The 17,495-nt window shown below is 38.4% G+C and overlaps 1 protein-coding gene across 1 annotated transcript in view; it reads right to left on the reverse strand.

The window, feature by feature from the left end:
• Positions 1-364: 364 nt before the first annotated feature.
• ASXL3 (ASXL transcriptional regulator 3) overlaps positions 365-17,495 on the reverse strand; it is a 126,202-nt gene continuing 109,071 nt past the window's right edge. Inside the window, exons 10-13 of the mRNA XM_059815622.1 lie at positions 14,950-15,046; positions 14,370-14,475; positions 6,719-8,672; positions 365-4,033 (exon numbers count right to left, since the gene is read on the reverse strand). Of these exons, the coding sequence (XP_059671605.1) occupies positions 365-4,033; positions 6,719-8,672; positions 14,370-14,475; positions 14,950-15,046 (5,826 nt within the window). The remainder of the gene's footprint in view (positions 4,034-6,718; positions 8,673-14,369; positions 14,476-14,949; positions 15,047-17,495) is intronic.

A 17,495-nucleotide genomic window follows, 5' to 3' on the forward strand; every position in this document is an offset into this window, starting at 1 on the left:
ATCAACTATCAAAAAGTGAAGAAAAAACGTGCTGCACTTTGTGCAAATAAATAGAAGCTACAAATGACATGCATTAATGCCTTTTTTTTTTTTTAGCACAGCAAGAGAGCTCATAGAAGCTTCAGTAACAAGGCTGTCTTCATTTTTTAAACTACTTCTACAGGTTTCCTCTTCCCAGAAAATGGCACTCAGGCAGGAATAACTAAATTCTGAAAGCACCACATGGAAGAAAAAAAAAAATTAAGAAAAAAAAAAATCAATGACCTAATTGTAAACCATTAGCGGCCTAAACTGTTCCAATTTCTCTGTTCTTTTGTCCTGCTCTCCCACACTGATAAGGGATACTGCATCTTTGATTCAGTTCCTACCGTACAACCAGACAAGCTACACACAGTTTGGAAGGCCCTATGCAGTCATCATGACAGAAGGCTCCACAACCTTTGCACACGATCATGGCTTTCAGCCTGCAAGAGCATTTCAGTTCCAGTTCATCGGCATTGCTACTGTCAGCAAATTTCTGAACTGGGATCTGCGCGTTCTGGTTAGACAGGCCTGTGGCAGTGTTTGAGCCACTTCCTAAAATCCCAATCGATTTCTCAATTGCAGATGCTGCCCTTTTGAAGCTTGTGCTACCGAAGTGTATTGTTGGGTAATTTCCACAGAGCTGCTGCTGCTGCTGTGGGTGCTGCGTCTGTATTTTCTGAGCAGCAAGTTGGGTAAAAGGCTTCTGTGGCTCAGAAAGTAAATAGGAAGAGAAATCTGCATTTTTTAATGCAAACGCTTTTAACTGTTCTTTCACTTCATTCTGATCGTAGGAAGCTTGTTTCATGCCCAGTTCGCAGCTGCTGCTTAAACCTTCCTCAAAAGAAGTAGGTTCAGATTTTATGTTGCTACAGATGCTTGCTGGCTGAGGCCAACTAAGTCTTTTAGTGGTTTCCATAGTAACTGTCGGTTGTTTTTGATCAGAGGGGACTTCGGCATTGGGGTGAGGAGGGGGAGGAGGTGGCAGGGGTGGAGGGGGAGGAGGGGGATGCACTAATGTTTTACTCTGCAGAGTTTGAGAGGCACTGGCAATGTCATCACCTTCCTTAATTTGAATATTAGGGGAAAACACACTTCCTAGCCTCAGCTGGTGAGCTGCTGTAGAAATACTCGCATCTCCCAAGCCCTTCTGTTCCAGGTGTCTGCTAAAAGCAAACGTGTTGCAGCCAGGCGGGCCTTTTGAAGTAGTTTGCAACAAAGCTGCCGTAGGAATGGGGCCTCTTGCAGCCATGGACATTTGGTAGAAATGCTGTCTATGTGAGGTACTAGCTTCTGCATGAAAGCTGCCATTTTTATCAATGTGAAATAGGCTCTGCTGGAAACTGCATGAAGGCAATGGCCTCTTCTGCTGCTTGATCTCTGGGCTGTGAGCGATTCGGCTCTGAATGGCATGTTTATTCATCCACTCCTGCTTAAATGGCTGACCATGCCCTAGTTGATTCATGCTGGAACTAATTACACAAGGAGCCACTTTAACATCTGTGTCCATTGACACCTTCCCAGGCTCACATTTAATTTGAGCATGTTCCCCTACAGTCCTGGCCATCCTCTTTTTCGGATGGTTTTCACGTTTTCTGATTTGTAGCGGAGCTATGCTGCCTGCTATAAATCCTTTACCATCTGGATTAGGAGAGTTGGAAGGATGTTCAACAATATTTCTCTCAGACACTGCTGTTTTACATACTGAGGTAGTTTGCAAAGGCAAGGGAAGCCTGTTAATTTCTAGTTTGGCTCCTGATCTGGGCTGCGGCAGCACTTTCTCTAAAGGCAGATTGCCTTGCAGTAACTGTGTCACTAGAGGATTGTTGGCCTCCACTGACGACAAGCGACAGCTAGAACCCCCGGCACTGCTAACTCTCTTTAGGGTTTCTGTTGTCAGGGAGAGGGAGTCTTCCATGGAGTCTGCAATGGATGTCTTGGAGGTCTGCGGCGGCTGCGCACTCATGGCTATTTCTGCAGTCTGGGCAGGCATTTCAGGTCCTGTAAAATCCTCGGTGTCCATCCTGAAGCACTTATCAGACTCATTAGTTTCTGATTTAACAGGAACAGCAATGCTCGTCAGAAGACTCCTGGATTGCAGTTCTGACATTTGCGTGTAACTGGAAGGTTCGGTTTTGACATTTTTTAAGCAGTTTTGCTCTGCGTATTCCTTATGCTTACCGGAGTTAAGATGGCTGACCACTGGCTGGTCTGTACTCATTGCCTCTTCATCATGCCAACAAATTCTGTTGTTAGTGTTATACTGATTGGCACAGGCAGCATCTGCTTCATTTTTAAATGCTGAAGGACCTCTTAGCTGCTCAGCAAAACCTTGGCTGGGAGTAACTACCTCAATTAATTTATCTTGAGGAGCAAGAGGCACTTCTCGAAGACTTGAACAACCTGTCTGTAAGTTCTTGCTGTCTTGCTTTGCTGTAATAGTGATAAAGCTGGAACTGTGCTCAAGGCTTTCATTAGAGACCACTTCAGGCCTGCTTATGACAGACACCTGAGGACAGGCTATACTTTGTAAGGCAGCTTCTGTCCTTAGAGGTCTGCTATGCAGGTCAATGCTGTTCTCTGCATTTTCAATAGAAGAAGAAAGTGACAGACTGGAATTCAGATTTGTAGTGTGGTCAACAATGACTTTGCAAGGTATAGACCTATTCACGGCAGTTTGTGTAAAGCTCACTGGCTGAGATTTACCAGAGAGATCCATTCGGTTTCGTGTTCCAGAGCTTTTTTCTAAGAGATCAGCATTTAATTTAGTAGCATTATCATAAGAACTTATTGTCACCATATTACCAGTAAACATTGAAATGGGTGGCCTTGCAACAGAATCTGCTACTGCAAGGGCCTCACTGCAACTTAAAGCTGACCTAACAGTAGTGTGAATGGAGACAGTGCTTTGCTCATTACACCCAGTTATGGCTATCTTATCAGAAGAAAATCTGTTGGTAGTCCCCACTGGGGGAATCAGTACAGAACTACCAGAGAGATGATTTGGCAAGTTATTTGCAATAGACGAAGCTGGCACAGTGGCATAATGACTGGAGACTGCGTTATTTGCATTGCTACTTGGTATCGGCAACCTTTTGTCATCGATGGCATTTGATAAGACTGTATTGTCTATGGAGACTGGTACATTACTGTTATCAATACATTTTGGTCCAACGGTTATGCATGGAGTATCAGCCCCTTGGATGGTTTTCAGCATATTTATATTACAAGCTGAAACTGCTGTGTTTGCATTGTCAACAGACATTAAAACAGAGGATTTATCAACAGAACTTGCAAAAGAAAGTTCTTTAATTGCTCCAGACATAGCAGTGCTGCAAACAGACACAGAGACTGAACTTTTATTATAAAGCACTGGCACACTGTTACTTTCAGTAGAGGTAGATGAAATAATTTTCTCACACAATTGTGGCATAGGTATATTTTCATCAGAACTGTGCACAGGTATCTCAGTAGCAGTTTCTGGTAATGTAGCTGTGTTAAGTGACTGCTGCAATAAAGTGGTAGTCTCACGGTGATGAGCAGACTTGTTGCTAGGGGACCTGCAGTTAGGATTAACTATAATGACACCAGTAGAACCTTCAATCTTTGTGTCAGTAGAAGGTGGTATCTCCAGAGATGAGGTACTTTCCTTTGAGCTGAACTGCAACTTTGATTCTTTATTAGTCTGGAGTAAATGAGCTCTGGCTTGATGCTTTGCAAACAGCTTGGCCTTTGTTTGCTCCTTGATGTGTGCCAGTGTTCTTGTCTTCCCACCTTCACATGGGGTCCCCATTGCTCCAGAGACTATGCTCGCAGCTGCTGCCACGGCTGCTGCAGCTGCAGCTTCCCTTTGGGCTCTTGCTTGCTGAGCTCTTGCTTTGATATCTGCAAGAGTTCTAGCCCCAGTGTTTCTCCCACTGCTGACCGATGTACTTGGGGAAACTCGAGGTTCTGGTTTAGAAACAGGTTGGCTCTTGATGATAAAAGGTGGTCCAATTTTTGAAAGCTGAATCTAAAGGAAGAAAAAAACCAATAATTTTAATGAGATCATTGACTCACTAAAATCACCAGCTGCTTCTTAAAGGGCCAGAGAAAGGTAATGAAGGGAATTACTGTTCAGTGCAGCTGGACAGAAAAATGCTAAAAATTAATGATATTTACACTCCAGTATTTTATCATCCTCCAGCATGAATAACTGACACCTGTATTAGCCTACTCACTTTGATCCTTCTGAACAGGAAGAAAGATTGAACTGGTTGACATGACGCTTATCTGATACAATCTGTCAGATCTGTTTTATATGCAGTGTTTCTAACTGAGAAGATCAACAAGTCTAGTGCTGTGATACTGGAAGAGAGCCTACGACTAAGCACTTGGTGCAAATGTGTGAAAAAACAACGATCATGCAGTGCTTTTGCTCCTTGGTCTCCAATGACTAAGACATTAGGAACAGCCTGTCTTTCGCTTATATACCAGACAACAAATCTTGCCTTTAGATAGGATGTAGCAGTGTCTCCAGTGAGCCTATTTTTCCTGTTACATCACAGAGCACTTTAGAGTAGTGGTATAAAAGAAGTGAATCACCAAAGGATACGCCCTTCCTCACTTAGAATTTTAAGAGACTTGGCTTTAGTACATCCCTGGGATACCTCCTACATTACTGCATTTCAAAAATGAAATCCTCAAACCTACAAATATTAAAAATGCAAATATTAAAGTTATAAATACCTAAAACTTCAAGCAAAATAATAATTTGTAAAATAACTGGGATTATTAATATGTTTCCTATTAGGCACATCTGTTTTCAGGACTAGAGATTAAGAGTCCTGGGACCACTTTATAACTCATACACTCTCAGAATACCCAAAGGTTGGCAAAAAAAATTTCAGTTTCTTAAAAGGGACCTATGTTTAACGGCTGTCCACAGTAATAGGACTTAGTGGTTAATGCTGTGACTTCTCTTCTGAAAGGAACTGAGAAGAAAACTAGGTAGTATTTGTAGAAAAAGTAGTCATATGGTATGATGGGAAGTGAGAGCCATATAGCAGAATGATTTAGGAAAACTGGGGTTCTTTTTCCTCTTTTTAATTACAAACGATAGGGGTTTGTTGGTGAGTTGACCCAAGAGCCAAATATTTGTTACACAAAAAACATACTAGAATTGATTGTCCAAAATTATTTTTCGAAATACTTCCCAATCTTTCTGTATTCTTATTCACTGGCTGGAGGCTTCAGGGAGATTCCATTCTTAAGACTGTGCAAGACTGAAAGCATCTGATTTTCCATACGAGATCAGTGGAAAACAATATTAAGATGGTATTGTAATATATAACTATTAATATAACCATAGAACTCTGTGCTGGTCTGGAGGGCTGGAATACTTCACTTTTCCTAGCAGTTAAATTTTCAGCTTATAAATAAACACTCATGCCTAATATTGTGAGGCTTTAACATTTACATGAACATATTTTAAAGAATATCACATACCCACAATTACTTCAAAACGTTTTGCTTTCTGTTTCAGTAGCAACTGTTTTCAGTTTCCACTTTGCATCACCAGAACTGCTAAAGCTCCAAGTGCTTGATTATTTTTATTATTATAGTCATGACCTTTTTTTATTCCCTAGTGATCTATTTTCCTTTGTGCTTAGAGAATGATTAGAATTTATTAGGCTAGATAGAGACCTTCCAAATATGAAAGAATATCACTAAACTCAGAATGGGCTAACTTCCAATTGCATCACTGCTCATAAAAATAAATCAGTTGAAATATGCTGCCACACTAGTGATTAAAACAGTTAGCCTATTTGCCCTCCTGGCCATATTAACAATGTTCAGTGATTGCAGCAGTTAAAAATAATCGCAGAAAAGAGCATATCTGAATAAACAGGAACAAGTATTGCAAAGTCAATGGCTTAAGTTCAGCAAACTGGATCTAAAACTTGGCTGATGTCATCATCTACAAAATTAAAAGGGTCAAAACACTGAGCCTATATATAACTAAATTTATAGATACCTCTGTTAGAAAAAAAAAAGCTTTCAACTGGAATTTACTTACGTAGCAGAATGATACACATAAAAGTGTTTGTTAGTTGGTGTATGTTTTCTACCTTTTGCTTTGCCATTAACAAAGATATCTATACATACATCAATTAGACACTTTCCCCTGATAGCCAGGTGTCTGTTTCCAATTAATTCTACAGGGAAATCTTATACTTCCTATGCCAAGCCCTGGGCTTGCAAAGGGATCTCCAACTATTTTGACTTTAGATTTTCTTCCTGGATTAAGGCACTGGCTGTTTTTTTTAGTAATGGTTATGGTAACATTTATTATTCATGCTTGCTGGAGAAGTCATCCGCAGAACAAGTGGATAATACAGCTGGGCAATTAGAAAAACAAGTAGCACTATGTAAATGATGGAGAAGCTCTTGAATTAGATTAAGCCATAGATCCTGGAAAACCTTCCCTAACACAAAAGCAATTTTGTAGCAAAGACCCTGACTGAACAACTCTAAGTGTATTTATATCAGAAGTAATTTGTCATGGTAGGAATGTAATAATTAAAAAAACCCATCAGTACTAACACCCCTCACACCTCCACAAAAAATACACCATGCACTGTGTCCACACCCAGTCAGTAGGAAGAAGATAATAAACGTTTAGTTTCCAAGTCAGCCTGTTTATTTATTACTTTACCTTAAGGGGTGGAACTCGGGGTTCTTCTCTGGGTGGCTGATCTTTATCAGATGGACTTGTTGATGAAGCACTACGGTTAGGCTGATCATCATCTATTCTAGCTCTCTTCTCTTTGCAGATTCCAAAACTGTGCTGTTCTGCTGTCTTCCTCTTTGGGATCTCTGGGTCTCTACTTTCATTCCTCACTTCAGGTGATTTTGTGGGTTCTAATGACTTGGAAGAATGTGAACCCTCTAGACGGCTTTGGGTGCTGCCTGTTAGCTTGTGAGATTTACTTCTGCACACTTCAGAGAACGTAACTTTCTCTAGAGATGAGGTATATAGTTTATCATGTGGCTTTGATGGAAGCAACTCGGTATTTTTGCCAACTGATCCTTCTGATAAGACAGCTACCTCTGATGGTAAGAGTGTACCTTTCTTGTCACCTCTTTGCTGAACATTGTGATTTTTAATTTTGATTACCTCTGCAGGAGAGTGTTCTGGGATGGACGCAATGTAGGATTTCTCCATTTCAGAATGTGACTTACATGGCTGATGACTGAGGTTTTTGCTTTGGGGCTCTTCCAATACTGAAGTATCAGGTATAATTGTTAGTGGACCAACTTTCATATTTTCAGGGGCACTCTGAAGTTGCTTTGGCTGAACAACAAGATTCTCTTCTTGAACTACTTTAGGAATGGCAGAGCTTTCTTCTTTCAAAGTAGGAAGGGAGTCTTCCGACAAACATGGTGATTTCCTTTGTTGCAGAATAAGTCTTTCATTGCTTGGGGAATTAGAAACCGGAGATGCCTCTGATGGAGGAGGCAAACTACTTGCCATGGATGTTTCAGAAGTTAGAAGAACAGAAGATACTGAAGATGTTTCTGATGCTACAGGCAAATCAGACATTGGAGATGTTTCTGATGTTAAAGGTAAATTAGAAGCTGGTGATGCCTCTGATGTTAAAGGTAAATTTGACATCAGAGATGCTTCTGAGGTTACAGGTGAGGTGGACATTGGAGAGATTTCTGACATTAAAGGTGTGTGCAAGTTTTCATCACTGGCTTTTCGCTGAATATCACCTTCAATGTTTTCAGTACTGGACACTTCAGATGAACAAGCTGTTTCAAGAGATGCTGGCGTACAGGGCTCCTCTGAAGTCGACTGAGTGTCTCCTCCAGGAGAGGCAATACAAACACACGGTCCTTCTGGACTTCCAGAGGAAAAGGAAGTTTCAGAAATACAAGCGTTCTCAGACAACTGTTCCTCAGGGTCACTTTGAAGCTCCATATCCACTGCAATGCCTCCACCAGCAAACAAGGAGCCTTCCAGAGCAGCATTTTGCGTTTCTGATGCAATTAGCTCTTTTGCAGACTCAGAATCCCCCTCTGCTGTATCACTGACAGAGTTTGTGGATGAAGCTGATCGTGCTGGTGATACGCAATCCTCCAGCTGATCTATCACAACTGACATCTCCTCCTGAGGGCATTCTGACTTCAACTCCACTTTAATTTCAATGTGAGATACAGTATCAGTTACATCATTCATCATGACACAGGACTCAGTGCTGTCTGCAAGCTGCACTGCCTCTGCTTCTTCATTTGTGCCAGCTGGACTTACTGACTCCTCAGAAAACTCATGTTCTGTTTTCTGGTTCTCCTCTTGGCATTCACAAATACTTGTCTCAACCTCTTCAGCAATCTCCTCCTGAATGATTGATTCTTCAGGTATCAGTATATCCTCTGAGTCTGCTGTTAGATCCTTGACAGGAACTTGTTCCATACTACAAAGAGATGGACAATAATCTCTCTCTGGTAAAGGTAGAATTTTGGCACCTTTCTCTCCTTGGTCCTCAGAGGTTGCTTGCTTAGAAGGACCAAGCGTGCCAGAAGATCCACACAAAGAATTGCTTTCATCTTCATCATTGTTCTGCACTGCAGTGAGTTTCATTGATTCTCCTCTTGACATTCCCAATCTAAATAAAAACACACAAATTAAAAAGGTCTTTTCATCACAGACATGATAAAGGAATAGGATCATCTTTCTCACCCCCATCTTTTATTTACAAAAAGGGTGTATTTTCCAGTTTAAAATACTGGTGGCTGACTAATTATATATGGGTTTATGTATTTTGGAAACCTAACTATCCAGATTTTCTTACCAGTGTTAAAAAACTTAAATATTTTTAAAGTAATCTATTATTCATTATTTAACTATATGGCACTTTAATGAAACAAAAAAGCAAGCTACACAGATTCACCACTACTCATACGCTGTTTAAATTTCTGTGTTTGTTAGTTTTTGGGTTTTTTTAAATACCAGCACAACACTGCAATACTAATACAGCATGCATTGCAGAGGAAATGCACAACTATATCTTCTTCCATCAGTAACAGTTCTAATGGAAATCCCTTTTTTCCTCCTACACCTGCATTTAGGGTCAACACAGCCAGCAATATGGCTTAAATGCTGCACCTTAAAGAAAAAGCTGCACTTAAAACTAATATGGCAAAGCATGTGTTTCAGTTTTGTAATTCGACAGTCATTTCAAATTTATGATGAAAATCAAAATAACCCAATTTCAGCCTCATTTTACAACTCAAGAGTCAATTATAAAGATTTCAGTTGACAGCTTGTGTGGTTTTGCTCCATTCTTTCAGCAAACTAAATATTTCATTTAAGATAAAAACTGTTTCTAAATGAACAGATGTGCTGGTTTTGGCTGGTATAGGGTTAACTTTCTTCATAGCAGCTAGTATGGGGCTGTGTTTTGGATTGTATGGGGCTGTGTTTTGGATTTGGGCTGGAAACAATGTTGATAAAGCAGGAATGTTTTAGTTACTGCTGAGCAGAGCTCACACAGCACCAAGGCCTTTTATGCTCCTCACACCACCCCACCAGTGAGTGGGCTGGGGGTGCACAAGGAGTTGGGAGGGGACACAGCCGGGACAGCTGACCCCAACTGACCAAAGGGATATTCCATACCATATGACATCATGCTCAGTATATAAAGCTGGGGGAGGAAGAAGGAAGGGGGGGACATTCGGAGTAATGGCGTTTGTCTTCCCGAGCAACCGCTACGCGTGATAGAGCCCTGCTTTCCTGCAGATAGCTGAATACCTGCCTGCCGATGGGAAGTGGTGAATGAATTCCTTCTTTTGCTTTGCTTCTCCGCGCGGTGTTTTTTGCTCTACCTATTAAACTGTCTTTATCTCAGCCCACGAGTTTTCTCACTTTTACTCTTCTGATTCTCTCCCCCACCCCACCTGGGGGGAGTGAGCGAGCGGCTGTGTGGTGCTTAGTTGCCAGCTGGCCTTAAACCACGACAACAGATCTATGTATATACTATTCATTCCATTTCCCTATAATCAAAAAGAAGTTTAACATTCTTAAGGAGCTAAAAAGACACATATTTATAATCTATGCATTCATTCTCAGGAATGAAATGCAAAGGAACCATTCCTAAGTACACTTCTCTTCTGAAGATTTTCTTACCTTGGGTCCTGAAAATATTTGTTTAAAAAAATTTTATTACTTCAACAGAATTAAAAATACCCATAACAAACCAAAACAAAACAAAAGCCAAGGGCTGGAAAAAATGGTTATTTAAAAAAATGTATGTGCTCTGACATCTTCATTTCCTTCTAAGGACAGTAGGAGTACAGGTGTTCAGCATCTTTAGTAAGATTTTCCAAGCAGACTTTGTGCCTCAGCAATTCCATAATAGTAGAAAATACACAAAAGCTTGGCTGGAGGCCTTAAAAGACATTTCATGGTCTTAAGTATCTTCTAATCTAATTAATAAAAGTTTGAGGTCTGTTATCATTTTAATCAGAAAACAAAGAATAATATGGAAATAAGCAAGCCTAAAAGATATTCAGAAATTATGGAAGCAAGGTAACTTGTCAATGTGCAGCCACAGGATACAGAGATCACAAAGGGCCATGTATATGGAAGTACAGAATAAACATGTAAAAAACTAAAATCTGTGGTTGCACATTTTAAAAATACTGAACAGATGCATTACAGTGATAGTTTAAATGCAAAAAAACCCCAAAAACCAAAAAAACCACCAGCCTGGAACTGGCACCCCAAGAAAGCACTCTCAGGGTAATTATTAATATTGCCTACTACTAGTCACTTAATAGGCATAAAGTCTCCCTATGCCATCAATACGCTGAGGAAGGATCCTCTAGAGAGCAATTCAGAACAGCAAATTTACATCTCCCACACTGAATGCATTTCAGAAGATGTGTCTTTCTTCTATATAGACTATAGGTTTACTATATAGTCTAAGTATAGGTTATAAGTTTAGGTGAGTAAAGTTTAGTTTACGTAGGTTTAGGTGAGTAACTTCCTTCCTCTAAAATTCCTTGTGTAAACGAGCAAAAGTTATCTCAGGAAAATGAGGAGGGGAAAGAAATCCACTGCATTACTGAAAACTGAATCAGTGGTCTATTTTCTCTAGCTGGCTTACATCACAAAAAGATATTGTCTGATAGTTATCTTTATGGAATGAAAATGAGCAAAGGAATGAGGGACAGGATAAAGGTGAATGCAACTGTCCCATGGACACTACACAAAGACACACATTCTAGTAACGTATTGAAGAGGAAGAAGTGTAAGAAAAATAAGATAAGCAGGATTAAGGCAAGCAGAACATGTACTGAATCTTAATTGTTTTTTAGCAGTATTGGAAATACTACTATCTTGAAGAAGATACTACAGTGAAGAAAAAGGCTTTCAAAAGGAGAAGGCTCAAGATCAGCATGCTTAAGGCAATCTCAGATTGCAAGATAAACAGCTGATCTGTCTTCTTCCTTAGAGAAAAAGACACCCAAAGTTTGCAAAACAGCACAAAAATACAAGGACAGAAGTAAACAGCCATCAGTGAAGGTGCTAAGGACAGGATTCAACTCATAAAGTTGAAAAAGCTACTCGAGGATATATGGAGGCTATATGGATGCTAATATTCTAGTGCTGTGATAAGTAGTACTGGGGGGAAAAAAAAAATAATGAAGGATTAAATCAGCAATTAAATTTAGAGGAGGTCTACCCAAAATTAAAGCTTTGATTTAGTGAGCTGGCAGTATTATCCTGACATGTAACTCTCTCAAGAGTATAAAAGAAATAACATACTGAGACAATACAGTATAACCCTTGCAATCCTGGGGCAACAAGCCAGAAGAGTATGGATTTCTAGCAACGTGCATCAGCTGATCCTAGATATATGACTGCAGAATGAAGTTTTTGTTTTTTAAAGAAAGTCAGAGAGAGGAAAAATTAACAACCATGAGAAAGTGGAAAGAGAAATACATGGATGGAAGTAAACTACAACTGACAGACCCATGATCAACAGCTTGTGTACAGATAAGAGCAAACACAAGAAACATAATGTGTAGAGCCAACATGGAAGAAGCACTCTAAAGCCTTTGAATGCCATGAACTGGGGAGTGTGTAAAAATGTTTACAAAGATTCTGCATCTATTAATGGTCCTTCTCTAAGTATAAGGTGAAACTTGAATTTACTTATGGAGTATTAAAAGATCAAATTAGCTTAAGTCAGAGGAAAAATACCACATTGACTGTAAAGTGAGCAAGTTAGAATGCAAGAGAGATCCATTTTGCAGACACTGCATGTGAGAAATAGCTCAGGAAGCTTTCAAAATCTGCTACTTCAGTCAAATCAACATAGCTGAGAAGAGACAAAGCCCAATCATACTCAAAGCAAGTTCAAAAACCAAAGTGAAAAAAGGTGAGACACTTTACACAAGGTGGAAAGTATAGCAAAAGCTACCATTCAGTCAGTAAATAATCAGAAAAAGTACTTAAATCTGGCCAAGCAGCAAAGAAGTATAATCTGCCTACATAGCAGCCAGGAAGAAGAATGCAAGTGAGACAACACAAGCTGGGGAAAGGGCTGGGGGGACCAGATTCAATACTGTAGACAAAATGGAAATTATGTGCAATATGACATTTTGCATAACAATGTTGATGTCAGGAACCTATCAACCCGAATGACATGTATCACTGCAGACTGAGTAATTATCTGCCAACTATTATAGTGTCCAGCATTCAGCTAGCACGGCAGGACTGCTGGCTCTGTAAAATTATAAGTATCATTCTCTGTGCATGTGACAGTCATTTGTGACTGAGGAATAGGCTTCAGCTAGAGTGAAATGCTTACGCCTTGCTGGTACTAAACAACTTCTTGTGGAAGGCTGTATGCCAATACCTTACATAGCCCTTTCCTTTATGAAAGGTTGGTAACCGACTCTTCTCTTGACATGCATAATGAAAAGCCATTACGTTCCTTATCTAAAAACCTAATTAATATTTTTTGATACTAAAGGGATCAACACATGGACTACACTGAGGTCTCAAAGCCATTAAGAAAGAAATTAAGCACTTGACAACAAGAAAGTCTGCCATATTAAGACCCTCGAATTTCCATTATACGTAAAGACAAAGTGGTGTAGAAATAGTATTCACACTGGGAGAAAGAACCTAGCAAGGATGTGCAAAATAAAACATTAAAATGGATCTGTCCATTTGCTGCCTTGTTTTCACTACATTTCCCAGTGGTCCAAGGTAGTGGATTGTGAGAAGTAGCATTGTTACTGCAGAAACACTTCAGTTAATGCCTTAATCTTTAAGTTAATCACTTATATGAAGGGTTCCCTGTGCCCTGGATTTCCTAAAAGAAAAAACATCTAACAACAAAACTAAGACGTCTCATGTGATGATGGTTCCCATGGCACATTTTTTCTGTTAAGTATTATGCATAAGTTCTGTTAAAACATACCTGAAAACAAAACAAAACAAAAATCAGTAACTTCTAAAGAATTAGTTTATACTAATTTAATACTTTTAATACTTAAGATGTAATTCTAAATATTGATGGATTAAATTTTTAAACCAATTTTTAAAAGGAAGATTCTTGAATTTTAAAAATATGTGAACCTCCTTAAATTTTGATTATTAAAAAACCTGAATATAAGAACTGAATCTTCAGCTGCTGCAGAATGCCATCTCTGTATCAACATTAATGAAATTGTGCTGACTTGCCCCAGTTGTGCACCTGGAGTGATACTACCTAATTCATTTTAGTCAGATAAGGGTATTTATTTATTCTTTGCATCTCACTTCTAATTTTAGACTAGTCATTGTCAATTCCATTTGCCTCTAGCTAATATTTCTTCTATGTCTTATATTCTACCCCAGCAAATAAAAAACACTATTTCATTTTAGAAATTTTGCAAGTAGTTTAGAAAAAAATAAAATAAATAAAAACATACTATAGAAGTATCTTTACTGGTCTTCTAGTCTGTAGAAGCTGTATTTATATTTTGCAGGACAGGAGAATTGCCCTAATGCTATCTTTTAAAAGATAATTAGAAAATACTCACATGCTTGGGCCTTGTGTCTTGAGCTATCCTTGGAATGAATTTTTATGGATGAGCTTTGAACCTTTAAAAATGCAATCGTAATGCAAGTGCAGACACACCACTATAATTCTACCCACAACTTCTTATACTGGGGAATGACTGCCTTCGATAACTGCTTTATTAAGTTTTACAGCATGTGACCGTGCTATGTGAAGCAGAGAATTATATTTTCATTTCCTCCTAAAAGAAAATTAAAAAATGCTTTTATTTGCTTCAATACTTACTTTTCACCATAAAACCTTTCAAAGAATTTTTCTTTCCAAGGTTCTGTTTTCTTTTCCTTTTCAATCTCTTGTCTGATGCGCAACTGCATTTCTGGTGTAAATTCTCCTAAAAAACAAATACTAACATATTGAATAAAAGTTGTCAAGGATTAGCTTAATATGGGTAATTATAAATTACAGAAATCACTGTATGTCATCTTCGTATCTGTTACAGTCATCCAACCATTCCAAATTAAAATAATGAAAACCAAAAGTGAGTGTGACATAGAAAGATTTAATTTACCATATAACGTCAGTATTTCAAAAGTATATTGGTGGGATTTAGTTGCATGCATTTATGTTTCCAAGGCTGGCAGTGATGAAAATGCTTGGTTTTTTTTTTTAAACTGTCAAAATAAGCTGCCACAGCAAGCTGTAAAAATGTACACTAAATTGAAAGTGAAATCAGCAATTTTTCCTTTGCTGAATTACTGGTGTATTACACTTTCTATTCTAAAAGTACTTCTCAAATGTAGAAACAGAGACATTCTTCATAAAAACAATTAACCTTTGGTAAATCTGAGAAGAAGTAGAGAGTTACCTTCTGCCAATCGCTGTTTCCACCCTTGTGCTGCATATGCAAAGAATTCATTATTTAGAGCAGAACTACTGAGGCGCAAAACTCCATCACTTCCCATCTAGAAAATAAGCCGATGGTAGCAGAAGATAGTGTCAGAAATAGCGTCAGCTAAGATTACATAGAAACAGAGTTCCAATTAAGGGAAATAGGGAGGGATAGGGAGTGGGAATAACAAAGAAAATTACCTACTACTACTAAACCAGCATTTTCATTATAGTCGTTACTGTAAATGCAAGTGGGCTAATCCAGCATCAGTGTGCTCTCTTCAGTCATCAGAATTACTGATGATAACTCAGTTTACAACTGATTGATGTGTTTTAATCACAGCCCTCTATCTTGAGCCTATGTCTAGAGCTATTATACACAATCAAAAATCAAGATCATTATTGTACTTGTGCATCTGCCTGGAATATGGTACAAAACAAATTAATTAAATGCAATGGAGACAGTAACTTTGCTGTTTCTAAATAAACCTAACACTCCTGTTAGCTAATATGCTGTACAGGCAGAAGAGTGGATGACAAGTAACCTTAACAGAATAACTGGTGTAAACTCAGCACTAAAACTAAAAACAGCTATACCCATAATTTTATAGGCACCAACAGTGAAAACTGTGGAAGAACATTATAATTATTTTTACTTTCTACATCTGTCAAACATTCAGTGATAAAACACCATTAAAAAGTCTTAATCACAATATTTTCTGCAATAACTTTTAAAAGCAATCCAACTATTAAGCTTTCTTTTACCATAAAACTTAATGTTTATTTTCAGGTTGTGAGGATATGTCTGAGTGTTGAAGGAATTCTAATAACTGAAAAAAGTAATTACATAAAACAAATTAGAAGTGGGTATCACCTCTAGCATAATAAATAGACAATAAAAACAAACTAGCAAATAAAGAGAGAAAAAGAGGAAACAGCAGAAAAGTTAACATTGCTAGAACAAACACTCTCACTATTTTACATACTTTAAGGTAACTAAGAGATAAATGTTTGACAACACCATTTGTGATCTAGCAGTAAAAACCAGCACATTTTCCAGCATATTAATATATGTTTTAGCTATGTAATATCCCCTAATTCTCAGTGCTTTTTTCAAACTGGAGCCAGAAAGAAGCAGATGTGTCAGAAACATTAAATGATACTTAGCTGTATCTCCCTCACTGAGCTCCCTATGTCACGGATAATACTGGCCCTACTTTCAGAACAGTCTTTGCTAATTTACTCATTGCCTAGCTGACATCCTGTCCCACAATAATCTCATAGGAGTAAACCAGAAAGATGTGAAGTAGTAAAAAGAGGAATGGAGTGATAAGCACGGACTTGGAAAAACAGGCAATGCTAAAGGCATTTGATTACAGAAAGAAGCCAGTATGTGCATGGTACCAGGGTCCCTCAGCAGGATATGAATCTACAGTCCTGCTGCCTGTGATTTCCTGCTACATGGCATTGTTTTGCCAACAAATCATAGGATTTGCATTCAAGTATAGAACGCTTCTATGCTTCTCATTATGTCAGTTGTGGAACACATGCATATTAATTACAGATAGGCTAAGACTAATGCTGGAACTGGAGAAAAAACTGGAAAGAAACAGTGAAATATGCAGCAGAAGCAGCAAGAAAATAACATCAGTGAGACAAGAGAAAGGCCATAAAGAACATGTACTTGTTGTATAAACAAGTGTGAAAACAACCCAAACTAAACTAAAAAGAAGTTAAATCATTGAGCTATTTTTGATTAATTTAAAGATTTCTACACAGGGAAAAAAAGTTTGAACAAGTTAGAACAGACACAAAACGTGCAATTTTACATCTAGTTTTGAAAGAGTCTACCACTAACACCACTAACAAAGATGTTTTAGTCCTTTTCTCAATACCCTAGTCATGTGAAATCAGGCTGACATTTTTTCTGCTTTGTTAAACTTGGAAGGACTAAGAGGTCTTCCTCCTACAGTATTAGCAACGAACCTCTACTGAAATCTTTTTTTCTTACCTCACCCAGAGAACGCAGTTTCACCTAAGTCAAAAATTTAAAATGGAAATTGAAAACTTTGAAGCCCAAGGGTGTATTTACTTCTTTGTGCTCTGATGATAGAGACAACACAATTCACCACTGAGTCTAAATTAGAACTTGAAGAAACATGTCAACAAAGCAGTTCTTAAATACACTATTAATTTTTATGGTATCTAAAAAATGCTGTTCAACAGAGACAGTGAGTTAATGAGCTGGAACAACAAACATTTCTTGGAAAGTTTATGCTTTATTCTGGTGAGCTTTAAATTTCTGTTTTTCTGATTAAGCACAATGGTAGAATTATGTTTTCTAATTAATACTTCTGTGCAGAATTCACAATGGCTTTTAAAAGTTCCTCTTTTTATTGAAAGCAAAACAATAACCATCCAACCCCAAAACATATCTGCTAAAACCCAACATCTGCTTGCATTACAAAGCAAATGTCAAACTCTCTCATCAAAAGGAACTGAGTAATCTGTCTATGAACAACT

This window comes from Gavia stellata, chromosome 3 (assembly GCF_030936135.1).
Source record: "Gavia stellata isolate bGavSte3 chromosome 3, bGavSte3.hap2, whole genome shotgun sequence".
NCBI classification, from domain to species: Eukaryota; Metazoa; Chordata; class Aves; order Gaviiformes; family Gaviidae; genus Gavia; species Gavia stellata.